The 15,902-nt window shown below is 36.7% G+C and overlaps 1 protein-coding gene across 2 annotated transcripts; it reads left to right on the forward strand.

Moving 5' to 3' along the window:
- The first annotated feature begins 3,840 nt into the window (after positions 1–3,840).
- On the forward strand, positions 3,841–14,073 carry LOC308688468 (uncharacterized protein). Of its 2 annotated transcripts, none has more exons than XM_081361517.1 (18): positions 3,841–7,096; positions 7,456–7,573; positions 7,845–7,937; positions 8,069–8,279; positions 8,614–8,783; positions 8,879–8,977; positions 9,349–9,581; positions 9,669–9,847; positions 9,935–10,028; positions 10,174–10,518; positions 10,732–10,849; positions 10,925–11,016; positions 11,119–11,236; positions 11,514–11,630; positions 12,243–12,434; positions 12,660–12,812; positions 13,487–13,689; positions 13,838–14,073. In XM_081361517.1, exons 1-17 carry the CDS (start codon positions 6,995–6,997, stop codon positions 13,687–13,689), a joined length of 2,637 nt encoding a protein of 878 aa, XP_081217643.1. In that variant the 5' UTR covers positions 3,841–6,994; the 3' UTR covers positions 13,838–14,073. The 2 variants fall into 2 exon arrangements, with proteins under 2 accessions (XP_081217643.1, XP_081217644.1); XM_081361518.1 differs by having other exon boundaries at positions 3,844–7,096; positions 13,493–13,689.
- The last annotated feature ends 1,829 nt before the right edge of the window (positions 14,074–15,902 follow it).

Here is a 15,902-nt window from a genome sequence, read left to right on the forward strand (position 1 = left end):
AACAGTTGAAGACAAGTAGAAAAGAATAAAAGCTTCTGAGAAAAGCTGCTTAATATCGCAAAATTTCTTTTTTACTCCACAAATGTCTGATACATCCTTTCTGTGATGTCAATGACATGATACCATAGTAATATGATTGTTTTTTGGATATATACCATGGTCATACTTTGGTTTTTATGTCATTTTCCATGCTAACACACCATGGTATTTTTTTAAGTACCTTGGAATGCTACACGAAACAGCACATGAATATGGTAATCTTTCAGCAACATGGTAGAACTATCAAAGTACAATGGTATTACCATCTGCATCTGATACCCCGTACCATGGTAATCCTAAAGTACTTTTTTTGTAAGGCTATCTCTGTTCTCACACTTTAAATCTGTCAGGTGGTGCAGGAGGAGGTCTGCAGGAGATATATTTTGTACACCACCGAAGGGTACATGATACCACTGTCTTTTTGTGGGAACAGGAAAAAGTAGTACCTACCTAAATTTCCTCAGAGACCCGTACTGTGCCGTCTCTGCAAACAGCTGGTGGCTGAAAATGATTCAACAGACCTGCAGATGAATTAATCAGACTTAGTAACTCTGACCAAAAGTCAGCATGAAACGGAAGCTGACTGAGAATACGAAACCACTATCGAACGAGAAAAAACATAGGGTGGGACTTGACTTTATCCATCGGTTGTTGATTGGGTTGTGAAAAGTAAGCGTTGCATACTGCAATGAAGGCAGAGTGTGGTTAACTTAAAGTTAACAGAGTATTTTCTCCTTAAAACTGCAGTGAAAAAAAGTCAAAAACTCGGTTTGAAATCGCTGGTGTTTCTTACATCACAAACTAACTTGTAACCAAACATGTCAACGTGCCGGCGGGCTTTAGCATATAATTAACTGATGCAAAGCAGGGGAGTCTCGAGAGAAGCCAGGTTATTCCTGTATATTTTTCTGTTGATATGAAAAATCAGGTACATTTAGCAATACAGAGCGTGGGTGATTTATGTTTATGATGTACATTACGATTTTATGTTATATGTTTTTCTCCACTGACATTCTAAGTTGTTCAAAACGTTTCTAAGGATTTCGATTTTTAGAAAGCAGCTTTCTGACTCTGAGATGGAGAGCGGGAACATGGTTTGTGTAACATAAGCAACACATTATTAGCTGTTTGATAACATAGTCAAGCAAAAGGCTAATCATATTAATTACTGTTATGTGTCCGACGTTGTAGAGAGCGATACATAAAATGCATTCCCATTCTGATACATCGCCTTGTACAGCTGTGTGAGTGGAGGCGGGGCTAACTTGCATATTCATGAATTAGTGTATATTAAATGAAGCAAGGGTGTAGTTACATTAAAGCTATTTTAAGGCATAAATTAAAAAAATCATGTGAAAAAAAAACATTTAAATATGTCATTTTGGTGATCAAAGATGAGTTTTATGAAATTATGCGTAAATTACTGTTATTACTGTAGATTTATGTAACGTGTAACAAGGACACTGTAATATAAAGTCTTACACACACACAAAAAAAATTTATAAAACAACGTACTGATCCAGTAACATGCATTAAAGAAATAAAAAGGGTCAAATTTGATTTCTCGACAACTTTAATTAATCCATTTTACTGAAAATTTGATTTCTTTTTTTAAAGTTGCCCAAAGTAATTGTTCAACATTAAAAGTTACCAAAATAAATAAATGAAATATGATGATAAATAATGAACAAAATATGTTTGAAATAATGTACGCTCAAATGAGATAAGCCGCTTCAGTAATTTCATTGGCCTTGATTTAAGAATGGTCTACCCTCATGCTGAGATCACATGACCAGCTAAATACTCAACAACACCCCAATTATTAGACACTTTTGTTGCAGAATAACTTAATAACTGCCGACAAATATGCCTGCAAAAAGTACATTGGCATTGGTAAATAAAAACTTTTTTTCTGTGTGATACAGTGATTCGTTTATATCAATAGTTCAGGAAAATAGGCAGAGAAACATAACATAAATGACAGAAACATAAATGGAAAACTTAAAATCAGGATTTACAGGGCACTGTGATTTGTGTATTATCAGTGTATTCTGACGAAATCAAATTTCTTGCAAGCAATGTATAAACAGCAAAAATACAGAAAATAATTTATGTAGTGCGTCTTTAAATAACAATTAGTTGTTAATCAGCACAACTGATATTTTAACATTTACTGTGTACAATTTAGCCCTCCCTCTGTCCCATGGTCTCTTTCTGGTCACCTGGAAATGCTCTCCTGATCCACTGTTTGCCGGAGCAGCAGGAATGACCATTATCCACCACGGATCACAAAGAAAGGCCTGCAAACTCCGGATACCGAGTGAGAGTGAGAAAAAAGAGAAAGGGGGAGAGGAGAGAGAAAGAGAGAGGGTCACACTTTTCTGACATGCATTCATCCGATGGGTCGTTTCATCCCTGAAAAACAAAAACATCACAGAAGAAAAGCAAAACTGGAAACCTGCAGGAAGGAAAAAAGAAACCCAACCAGGGGGGATAGAGCAGTAATTTAACCTCAGACACACACACACACACACACACACACTTGTACATCTATCTTTGTGAGGACATTTATTGACACAATGCAGTCTCTAGTTTCTAAACCTAATTATAACTTTAACCCTAAAACCAAGTCTTGACCAAATTCAAACAGGCCTTTAAAGGGGTCTCAAACTGGTCCTCACAAAGATAGTTGTACAACTGTACACACACACACATGCACGCACACACGATAAATATGGCATGAAAGCCATCATAAACTCAAGCTCCCTCTCCCTCTCCCTCTGAACTGTGTGATAAATGTTTAATTAGGAGACTAATTGTGTGTATAATTAACAGTCATCAATCTCATAACATCGGAGAGTAATCATTAGCTAATGCTATCAGATGTGTACTCACACACACACTTAAGCATCCCTACACATGCACTCGCATCAAAATATGCCATACATATTTAATATGTTATTTAAATATCCATTAACATTCTATTATTGCATTTTATAAGGAATAAAACATGTATAAATTGTATATTTACATTTTTGAAGAAAATATGAGTGGTGCTAGGAGCTTGCTAGGATGATTTGGGTGGTTACTTACAGACTTTAAAAAAAAAATATATATATATTATTCTCCACCAGGCAATAAAAATAGTCAGTCTAATCAAAGCCATTGCAATCACCACTAATGAATTACAATTATAAGACTGTAGCTTGTTCTCTTTGTAAAACTGACTGTTCATTGGAGCTCCAATAAGGCTTTCACACATTATTAAACAAAATGTACTTATAATGCAAGACTAGCATTAAGATATATATATATATATATATATATATATATATATATATATCAACGAATGGTGTGAGCTTAGAGATAATTACAAAATCATTTCAGAATTAGTCTTTTTTTTTCAGAACAACTGCCTTTAAGATTAATGTTTTAAATAAACTTTTAAATAGCTTTTGTCACAGATATGGTGGTAAAGAGTGTAATATTCTAAGCATTCGAGATGGATGTTTCTTAAAGTGCTATTTTTTGCAAAGCGAGGATCACACAGGGACTGAATTTTGCATGTAAATCTCACTACAGATGTCAAAAATTTACACATCTTATACTGTCAAATATGATAGGAGAGTGACATCCTTAAATTATACCCTAGACACGGTAGCGGCACACTAGCACCAACCCAGTCTCACGGCAGTTCGTGACATAGTCACGAAATTTAATCTATTGATTCGTGTTCGTGGACACGATTTTCCCTATTTTTTCGTGTCACTCAGCACGACTTTCAATCTAATGTATTTCAATGGGACGTATTTTTCGTGCCTGCACCACGTTTTTCTTTCGAGAGCACAGTATTGTTTTTTCTCAATTGTAATTCATTTTGCTAAGAGCTACATTACTCAATATTTAATCAAGAGATTTTAATCGTCGTTTTTATTGCTTTATATTCGGTTGGCTACTCAACATTAATCTATTTATTCGTGTCCAAGGGCACAAATATCCTTCTTTTTTTCGTGTCACCCAGCACGACATTCAATGTATTTCAATGGGACGTATTTTTCGTGCTTGCACGTCTTTCTTTCGGGAACACACAATTGTTTTTTCTCAAATGTTGGGCTATTCCTTTTGCAAACTTAAAGGGCTACATTACTCAACATTTAATCAGGAGATTTTAATCCTCGTTGTATTGTATTCGGTAGGCTACTCAACACGAATTTATTCGTGTCCATAGGCACGAATTTCCTTCCTTTTTTCGTGTCACTCAGCACGACTTTCAATCTAATGTATTTCAATTGGACGTATTTTTCGTGCTTGCACCACGTTTTTCTTTCGAGAGCACAGTATTGTTTTTTCTCAATTGTTATTATTTTGCAGACTTTAAGGGCTACATTACACAACATTTAATCAGGTGGTTTTAATCATCTCTGTATTGTATTCGGTAGGTTACTCAAAAACAAATTGATTCGTGTCTATGGGCACGAATTTCCTTCTTTTTTTCGTGTCACTCAGCACGACTTTCAATCTAATGTATTTCAATGGGGCGTATGCACCACGTCTTTCTTTCGAGAGCACACTATTGTTTTTTTCTCAAATGTTTGGCTATTCCTTTTGCAAACTTTAAGGGCTACATTACTCAACATTTAATCAGGAGATTTTAATCCTCGTTGTATTGTATTCGGTACGCTACTCAGCACAAATTGATTCGTGTCCATAGGCACGAATTTCCTTCCTTTTTTCGTGTCACTCAGCACGACTTTCAATCTAATGTATTTCAATGGGACATATTTTTCGTGCTTGCACCACGTTTTTCTTTCGAGAGCACAGTAGGCTATAGTTTTTTCTCAATTGTTATTAATTTTGCAGACTTTAAGGGCTACATTACACAACATTTAATCAGGTGATTTTAATTCTCGTTTTTATTACTTTATATTCGGTATAGGCTACTCAACATGAATCTATTGATTCGTGTCCCTAGGCACGAATTTCCTTCTTTTTTTCGTGTCACTCAGCACGACTTTCAATCTAATGTATTTCAAAGGGACGTATTTTTCGTGCCTGCACCACGTCTTTCTTTGCAACATGGTCTCACCCCTATTCGTCACATAGGCTCAGCATAGGCTATGCCGTTTGGTCATTTCCCCCTCACGTCCAAAGCCGACGTTGAGGGTACCCCCTATTCGTCACTTGACAACGGAGAGGGTCGTCCGATAGATTTGAGTGCAAATCACTCATCTTTGAATTTTGAACTTTTATTATTTTCCTAAACCTAACTCTTTTTCCTCTCTTTTTATATAATTTTGGGCTACATTAAAATTACATAATTACAAGACGGTATATTTTCTATTTGCTTAAAACATTCCTTCATTTAGGTGGGATATTTTATAATTTTCGATCACATATTGTGGTAATTTCCCCCTCACGTCCATAAGCCGACGTTGAGGGTAGCTAGCTGAAACCCTTTTCTAAATCGGTAATATCACGATTTTTCCTCTTTTTTATATTATTGTGGACTACATTAAAACGACATAATTGCAGGACTGCATATTTGCTGTAGGCTTAAAACATGCCTTAATTTATTGTGGGATATTTTATAATTGTCGATGTTATTTCAAATTGCAATGGCTTATAGTGAGCCTACTTTTCTTTTTTTTCTGCGCCCCAAAAAAGAAAAAAGAAAAAAAGAATAGCCTACTTTTATAGAACTTTCATCTCAATACTGTTTATGCAGTTGTAATAAATTAATTATATAGCCTACTGCAGAAATGTTTATATTACTTTATATGGACATATCCTTTCGCAAAGAGATGGATGTATTCTGGGAAGTGATATGTGTTTAAATGTAATGGCTACATACTCGTTTTTCCTTCACTTGGACATTTATGCTGACCCCTTTAAAATTGAGCACGGATATAAAATATTAAGACTGTACTTTTAATTATGATTGATATTTTGGCGCAATTTTGTGCAACACGTCACTGTGTGCGACCATCGCAGAAACCATTGCCCAGCGCGATTCCACCACGGTAAGTCGCTTACAACAGTCTAATAAGCAAGATGAATTCATAAGCATTATTTACACGTCCAAAATGAAGAAAATTACGAGTTAAAAAAAAAAAAAACATGTTCTAAGCCTAGATATATAGCTGTAGATGTATATATACAAAATAAAATTATGAGTAACGTTAGCCTATTTCCACATAAAAAAAACATGTTGTGATATATATATCATGTCCACATGATGTAGTCCACATATATTTTGGACGTGTAACTGCTTATTGAGAATTTATTGGGGGAATAGTAATTGGGGACATTTAGATGATGTGATTTTCTCTCGATCATCGTGGTTCACACTCAACGTCACTGTAATGTGTTAGTAATAACAATATTATCACTTGGTCTAACGTTATACTGCACATAACGCTGCCTTTATGGCGAACCCCAGGCACATGTTACGCGCCTTTAAAAAAAAATGTTAACTTACGCGACTTTTAACAGTAGCACAGGAAATAGAAACAACGTGAATCTGTATTTATTTATCCTAAGCATTTACAAGAAAATGGGAATCACTCACTATTAGGGTACACTTTTTAAATCTTATATCAACAACACTACATAATTAACATTTTCTGTTGTTCTCCATGCAGATCCTGTCAAACATATCACCTGTCGAACCTATCCGAACCTGATTTTCAAAACCCAAAGGCACTTTTAAGAGCCAACCTCTATCTCTTCATTATTTTCTATATCTTACATCCTCTCTTTCATCCTCAATCTTTATCTATCTCACAGTCTTTATCTATTGCTCTTTCTTTCCTCCCTGTCTGTCTTTGTCTAGCACTACTTGTCTGTCTTACCCATCTTTGTCAGTCTGTCTGTTTGTATCTGACTGTCTGTCTGTCTGTCTGTATCTGACTGTCTGTCTGTATCTGACTGTCTGTCTGTATCTGACTGCATTGCAATGGCCACCAAGCATAAACTTGATTCAAAGGATCCCCACTACCAAGAGGGGAGACGCATGGCTCTGGAGCTGAAACATGAACACATTCTAGCTGAAGCCAAGGTTAGAGTTTTTGTACACCTCAATCATTTTATAAAAACAAACATAAATTAAAGTAAAACGTGATGAGGAATATGTAAGAATGATGAGTGCAGAAGATTTTATACAGGTATATTGCATGATGCATCCTGCCATGTTCTGTGACGTGTTAATAAGGGAATATAATAATAATAATAGTAGTATATGCAGTTCCATCCCTCTGAGTTACAGAGACTTGGAGAATCTATTCCAAGGCTCATTTAAGCTGTTCAACACCTTACTAACACACTATGTTGTGTTTTCCTTTCACAAGTTACCTGCCTTTTGGTTACCGTACTTTTATCAACATCAGTCTTACAAGAAATATTCACTCCAATACACAGAGAGCAGCTGATGAGAGGAAACGTGTACGAGACCCTCCACACACCTCTAAAAGGGACTCTGTAGGACGTGGTAAGCCGAGGGGGAGGCGAGGAGGGCGACGCCATGCCTCCGCTACAGGTTATATCTGAATTATTTGACATTTGTAGGAGGAATTTACAATGATAATGTTGGACCAACTCAAATTAGAACACTGTAATTGTTTATTGAGAGTTTAAGATATTCAAATAACTAAAAAAACATTAGTGACACTATTGTAGAAGACACTACCAAGTACTTAACAAAAATATGTCTGATTTCATAAATTGTTTAGTATATAGTTTGAAAAGAAGAACAAGAATAGAGTGTGATAGCCTAACTTGTTCTTATTCTTCTATGTGCTGTTTTACAGCCACATACCCCACGGTTGAGGGCTCCCTGTCATCCAGTGTGGAGGTTCCACTTACTGCAATCTCAACAAAACTAAATCCTCAAGGGGAATTTGGTAATTCACAGTGATTAATTTAAGCTTGCACAGTATAAAAAAAGTGTTCATTCTAATACTGATCAGTTGACTTTTAATTGTTCCTTATCTAAATTATCCCTTACCGCTTTATTTTTGGATTTTCTTTACAGAAAAAAATATGGAGAGGCTCTCTGATATTTTGGCGTCATGTCCTTCTGCTGCTCAGCCTCAAAGTAGCTCTGCATCATCATGGTCTTTTCGGCAGCAGAAAGCCTCTGAGCGCTGGAAAGAAGCAAGACCATACCACCTAAAATGCCTTATTTCAATAGAGGCTGTTGGTCATCCCCTGTGTTGCCTTTGCAACGAGCCTGCTGTTATTAGGTTGGTTTTCATTAATATCAAACTTCAATTACCCAGGGTAGGTTTGCAGAGTGCCCTGCTTTATAGGCTAAGATGCATGTCTTTTGGGATGGGAGAAGACTTAGATACCCAGATGAAAAACACATTAATGAGAAAAGTACATCTAGGACCTTCTTGCTGTGAGGTGACAGTGCTAAACACTGAGGCACTATGCAATCCTATACAATAAAATCAAACCTAGTAAAAGGTAAATAGCTTAAATAGAGTGTACAGTACTTTATATGAGTTATTCATATAACATATAATAATGTATTATATTATAATATTAATTTTATATATATAATTTTCTCCTTAGGTGCAGGGAGTGTCTTCCTGAGGAGTGGTTCTGTGGGGACTGTGATGTATTGCATCACAAAAAACATCCACTCCACAACAGGGAATGCATGATTCGTGGTTTTTTTGAAGCCATTCCTCCGACCACATGCATCATTAAAGGGGAGGATGGATATTGCACCCATGAGCAAGGTACGTTCTCACGAAAGCTTTAATTTTGCTGTTCAATGTGTGTCTGCAGACAGTTACAGATAATCTAAATGATTGGTTTTCCTTCTTTTTGCCAGCTTGCATTTTGCCAACTGTGAAGGTGCCAGACTGCTCCTGTGGAGGCACAAACTTCACTGTGTTACCAGGCAAACCAGTGATTTTAATTACCATCAATGGTAAAAAAAATAAAATAAAAATATATATATATATATATATTGTAGATGTGATGTTTTTCACACTATTGTGCTGTGGCATTGTGCTTACAATTGCAGAAGTGACAGAAATATGGAATAGCACATGGTAATGTTATTAACTGAAACAAAGACAGATGTTTTTTTTTTTTTTTTTGTCCTAGCATCTTTCCAGCATGATGTCCAATCAACACAGCAGTGTGGAATTTAGTGAATTTGAAAATATAAATGTGGGATTATAGGAACTTGCGCAATGTCTCTTAACCATTCACAATGTGCATAATGAACTAAGTGTTGTAAAATTAAGTATGTGGTAAATGTGTATTATATTTTTAATTATTTTTTTTTGTTCCAAGGGCGTTTTGACTTGCATCAGCCATTGTATGAATGTCAAACATGCCAGCAGCAGTGGACCCCTGACTTTAAAGACCTCCTAAGAAGTGGATATTGGCCAGCCTCCGTCACCAATTCCACACTTTATACACTGGACCTCTTGAGCTCCTTTCAGGAACTCAAGATCATCTCTCCGGGATTCTCCAGACAAGCCTTCGCAAAGCTGCTGGAACATCGCACTAAGTGTGGAGGAAGAGTAAGTGTAAATGTTATTACCATTTTATAAAAAAAATTCCATAAGCAGACAATATCAAAATACTATTTCATTCTATATATTTTCCAGTCTGGATCTATCAACGGCGATGCACTGCAGCGTAGCTTCTTAGAGCTTTCGTATGCATCATTTGAGGAAGACCAGCTCTGCTGTAGTGCTCCTTTCACCTGCCCAGCCTGCACACCAGAAATGTTGGCTGTTTCAGCAGATGGAAACAGAAAGCTATATCGCTTTCGCCGAAACGGAAGGTGATCTTTCTTCCAGTCTTTTTATTGATTTATTTTCTTACTTCATATATTTCATGAATGGATTTTCTATTTTTCTTTCTTCCTCAGCTCTGATGATCCTGGCTTTTTTGAGGGGCTCTTTGTGGCTGAAGACAGCGCGGTGTCTAGATTTGTCGACACCATACAGAAAGCAGTGAAAAATGCAAGTTGACAAAATAGTTGTTACAATAATAAACGTAACCCCCACTTCAATTACTCCTGCATATCAATTACAAAATCAAAATGCCATATATTGAATGACACCATTGCTTTTATTTGATTTGTCGTGTTTGTTTTGTGTTTCATAGACACAGGGAAGAGGCACATGTGGGGACTCCCAGTGGACAGCAGCGAGGGAAACTTCAAGGAGGGCTTCAAAATTGGATGAAGAGGGGATGGAGGTTGCTGTGTGTCGCCATGGGTTCCTTTTGAAAGCCCTTAATATGTACAGGGGGGAGATATTTGCCTACCCTCTGTACCTTCAGAAGGAGCTCATGCCAGCCAAGGCACAATTCTTCGCAATGGACGTGGCATGCAAATACTGGCCATACCTGGAGAAAGTTGCTAGTGTCCTTCCTGCTCTTCAGGAACTGACCACTATGAAACCCTTTCTCAGTGTAATGCATGCTCGAGCCCATGCTACTAAGTGTGAGGTGTGTATAATATTTTGGCATCTTATGTACATTTGTAATATTTACAAGCACATTAATAATATTAAATATAAGTTAAGCTACACTATGTTATCTTGTGTTTTTGCATAACCATTTCTTGCATGGAATGTAATGCCCTTTGATGCAAATTGTGGTTTGTGATATTGGGCTATATAAATAAAATTAAATTGAATTTCTTCCACCCTTTACTAACAGATTAATTGGAGTGGCAGGAACCAGGAAGGAGCAGGGACTACCGCTGGTGAGGAGGTGGAGCAAGTGAACAGCTACCTCTCACGTTGTGCCCTGACGACCAAATATATGTCCAAAGCAGGTGACCGGAGTTTGCAATATTCTTGTAAAAAATTTTTAGATTGATCATCATAACCTCATTATTTGCTTTCAACAGCACGGGTGGACATGCTTACGTTGCATGCAATGGGGTGGAACGAGAAAAAAAATATCTCTTTACATCAGGCACTTTCCACAAGATATGTGAAGGTAAGTCTCATATTAATTGTTTTGTGTGTCCTTTTGTTGTGTTTACTTGGCCTGTTGTTAATCAAGTTTTAATCCTTATTATTGTATAACACTGTTCATCAGACTTGTCAGAGACTCCATGATGAGACTGCAAGGCTAGCTGACCTAAAAACAGAGCTAGATTGCACAGATGAAGTGGTGTCACAGTGGCTATCTGATGTAAAGGAATGGGCAGCTGGTGGTAAGCATGACCAGATAAAAGAAACAACAAACATCCCTTTCTACAATCTAAATTTTATGTTTGATATTAAAGAGCAGCAAAAAATAGTAGGTTGATCATCATCTAATGTGATGCCACATTTATGATGTCAGGTTTATTAGTATATTCCAGTTTCCTGCAGGAAGTGCACATACAAAGTTTAAATAAGTTTGATTAAAAGGTTTTACATGAAATTCAAGCAGAGAAACGGTTCTGTGTTGTTTTAACAGTGAATTTGCTTTCGTTATATCTTCTACAGAGACACCTGATACATCTCGTGCCAGTCAAGGCACCACACACAGAGGACTTCAGCAGTCAATTGAGGGGCTCTACCTTAGTGTGAGGCACCGGAAGCGAACCCTCTACCGTCAGAATGGTATAACTATATAATATAATATAATAGGTTGATAAGTTCAGGCTACTGTATGCATCCTACTCCACCAACATGGAATTAGCAAATAAGTGTAGTAGCACAGTTCAGCTCAATCGTTGAATTCTGTTCTTTAAATGACCAGTCTGTAGGATTTAGTGGTAGGAATTAGTGGCATCTATCAGTGAGGTTTGACGATTGCAACCAGCTTCCCTCACCTCTATCTTTCCAAGCTACGGTAGCCGACGAGAAAATGTGAGAGGTACTATCTAGTGTTTGTTTGTCCGTTGTGGGCTACTGTAGGAACATGGAGGTGCAACATAGAGGCCTCCGTGGAAGGGGAACGTATTTAGATAAAAAACTGCCAATTCTAAATTAATTAATGCACAATTATTATTTTCAGGCAATCATGAAAATCATGCAAATAGATTCCCCCCTAAATGTTACACCTTGGACAATTTGTTTCCCATGTCAGTCTACATTATAATTTTCACATACTGTATTTCATTATGTTTTCAATAACTGCAGCTTTGCTTTTCAATTTTTTGGTGCTATAATTTTTTTATTGTTGAAGAGTTCTGTCAAAAACCTCTGCCTCTGTACTTCATGTCTTTCTAGACAGCAGCAAGTTTCGCCATCGCCTTCGAAGGAAGCTGGCAGAAGACAAAAAACTCCTTCTTCAGGAGATACAGAAATACAATGATCTTGTACTAGAATCGGCAACAAACATTGACGTAGCTGTGGTGGAGCATTCCCTAACTGGAGAGAGTACTGTGTCTCAAATATGGCCGTGGGAGGTTCATGGCAGTGGTATGTCTGTTTGTAGATGCTTCACAGGAATTTATTTACAGTTCTGCTTTATAGAGTATACTGAACTAAGGCATGCATGTTACATATTGAGTGTTGTAATATTAATTTAGTTTAATGGTGTATTTTCAGTTTTCTTATGTATCGATTTGATTAAAAAAAAGTCAATGTTTGCAGTGATTATGCAAGATTGTCTCATGGATACATGTAACTGTTATTGATTCTTAGCAAATATTTCGATCAAGAAACGAGTGCACGACCAAGTGATGTTAACAAGGCGACTGCATGAGGAAACAAGCGTTTTGGTGTTGGAGATGGCACAACACTGCACGTGGTTGCAGAGCCTGGCAATGGTTCTCAAGAACAAGTTGGCTGAGGAGGGTAAGTTTAATTAAAACCCTGTCCATCTAATGTGTTTAAAAAAAACATACAAAAAAACACATCAGTCACAGAACTTGGATGGAGTAGAACGGTTATGGCTCTCTTTGCCGTGGTCCTTTGGGATATACATAAAATGGGGATTACAATTGTTACTGTAGCTATGGTAACAAGTCAGTAAGGTTGTAAAGATTGATGCTTGAAAGATGTGCAGATATGTTGTATTATGGCTGTTACTTGAAAGCGTAAATGAACAAAAGAATTTTGACCATTGTAATTTGTGTCCTGATATGTTACATGGGGTTAGCATAACATCAAGATTAATCTTATTATTATTTCCTCCAGTCAACATAGAAAACCTTGATGGTCAGGAACTAACACAATGTGTTACTTCAGCATAACTGTAGTGAAGAAGAAAACTGTTAACTTAAAACAGCTATCAGACATGGGCACAAAACGCTTATATGCTGCTTTGGGCCTCCCTCCATAAAGTCATCTCAGTGAGCCGTCATGTTGCCTCAAGTCGTTTTATACAGAAGCTAGCCTGGTCCCATGTCAGCGATACACATAAAAATGGCAACCATCCTGCTATGTAGATTTTAATAGGTTAGTTCTTTGGCCTTATTGAATAATCTTAACATAGTTTGTCTTTAATGTAATCTCTTTTGTATTTTGAGACGTAGACAAGGGAAATGAGGGACTTTGCTGTCTCTTAAGAAGAAGACTGTCAGAGGTGTCAGAAAGGTTCCAAGTGGTCCTCCAACAGTATAAGACTGCCTTAGGTCCTGAGGCCTCTGTCCTTCTACATGTTGAAGAGGAAGATCAAAGTGGCCTCAGTAGTCCAGACACCAGTGAGGATGAAGAGGAAAACACAATTTAGGTCATTTATTTATTTATTAATATGTATGTTTGTTAGTTTTTGGAATAACCCCCTAATACTGTTATTCTTAGTAATTTATTTGTGTATTTTATTTATGCTAAAACAGCTGAAATTCAGCCTCTTATTATTGTTTTCTGTATTTCCCCAGATGGAAGCTGAACGAAGGACTGTGTTGAAGGAAATGGACTTGCCCTATATCTGTGTATTATTAGTATGCTGATTTACCTCATCAAAATCTGTGTGCATTATATCTTGTTGAAAATTCAAACTGTAGGTGCGTCCCAATTCGCATACTATCCATCCTAAATAGCATTCGAAAATAGAATTAGTACGTCCCAAATCGTTGAAATGAGTGTTCCAAATATACCCGGATGGTCTACTATTTCCGGTCAGAATCCGAAGTGCAGATCAATGCACACTATAACGGCTAATATTGCCCACAACCCATCGCGCGTTGGACGAGGATTCGGTTAGAACTACAAACACGAGTGAAAAGTGTTAAAAAACTACAGACATGGAGGACGCGTGAATCCAGCGGTTATGTAGAGAGGTTTAGATAAAGGGGTTAGAGTGATTAATTATCAGTATCTAACCTGACGAAAATGTATTTATTCAGTGTTGTCTACATTATATTGCATCTGCAGATGCATTGTGGACTTTTGTAAAGATACGTTTTAGCCATTAACTTTTACATCATTATATTCAAATTGCAAACACATGAGGAGAGTCTCCGCATGAAAGACCCACGACTGGCAGATCAACGTGCAACTACATTTCTCTCCGAAACGGTAGAAAATAAAATTAGATTGAATGGAGAATTTTAACAAGATGATTGACAGGGCAGTTAACGGTGACATGATGCACGCGACAGATCTGTCCATTAAGATGACAAAGTAGTATGTCCCAAAGCTAGTATGTCCTAAATTTAGTAAGCACATTGCACAGTTCAATGAAGATGCACAAACCTACCAGTATAGGTGCACCAATCTTAGCCAAAAATGTCAACTTAGCATGTATGATATTACCAGATGTAATTACTGGGCTCACATGATATTTGGGTAGTGTATTCATACTCTTTTAAGAGAGACTCCCCTTGATTGTGGTGACCCTGTGACCTTTCCTTTTGCACCAACATCAGGCCAAACTTTTGACTTGCATACAACAAATGTTATGAACCAATTTTTGTATTTTGCTGAGCAATGAATCATGTCATTTTTGTTGACCTCATGACATTCCCTGTAGCACAACCATTAGACCAGAATGTAAAATTTGACATTGTATTTGATATTGTCTAATTGTGCAGATTGCCATGAAATCTTGTAAGCACATGATGACTTTGGTGACCTCATGACCATTCCTTTATCATCACATTTAGGCCATGATGTAAAAACTCATTCTTGATTACTTGCATTTCTCCACATTTACTTATTCTGCGGTGCAGCAGCAGTGTCTGTGTCTGTCTATGTCATTTTTTTTTTCAGAGGCTGCCTATGGATCGCTATTTGATTGAGTGTATTATACTGTAGGATATAACTGTTGTGTAATTTTATATTACTGCACAGATGCATTATAGTATGTAACAGAAAAATACACTGTTTTTTTGTTATGATTATTCTTTATTGTATATTATTACAGATGACTTGATTCTCTTTTCTGCTGGAGCTTTTCAAGTGAACTTAACCTCACAGTCCAGTGTTTTTTAAATACAGCCTTATGGCTTGTTTGACAAATATGCATTTGGTGTATTTTCAGTAGTATTGTTGTAAAAGACAAGAAATAAAGTATTTCCAAAGATGAGCATTTTATGTTTTTTTCTTTTTCATCCATTATTATTGAAAAATAAGATTTTATATTTTTATGGTTGATAAAAGTCAATAGCTGGAGAAAAAAAACATCACGTATTTATATGTGGAATTTTTTTTAATTTAACATCACACTGCATTATTAATTCATTACTTTAATGCATGTCTTTTTACTTATTTTCAAACCAACCTGGCTTGTAATTAAACAAGATCGATCTAGTATAATAAGTAATGTGTATCTAAGGTGTGTTAAGGCATGTTACAGTTTTACTCGATTGCTGAAACACTAACCCTAACCCTAAAATTTCAAAACCATAACACCATTCATCAAAAAGCACACCCTTTTCCCCAAACTATAAACACTATTCCCCAGTTTTGACACATGAGTAAGATTTCTTGAACTTTCACTGC

This window comes from Scardinius erythrophthalmus (assembly GCF_964197995.2).
Source record: "Scardinius erythrophthalmus genome assembly, chromosome: 3".
NCBI lineage: Eukaryota > Metazoa > Chordata > Actinopteri > Cypriniformes > Leuciscidae > Scardinius > Scardinius erythrophthalmus.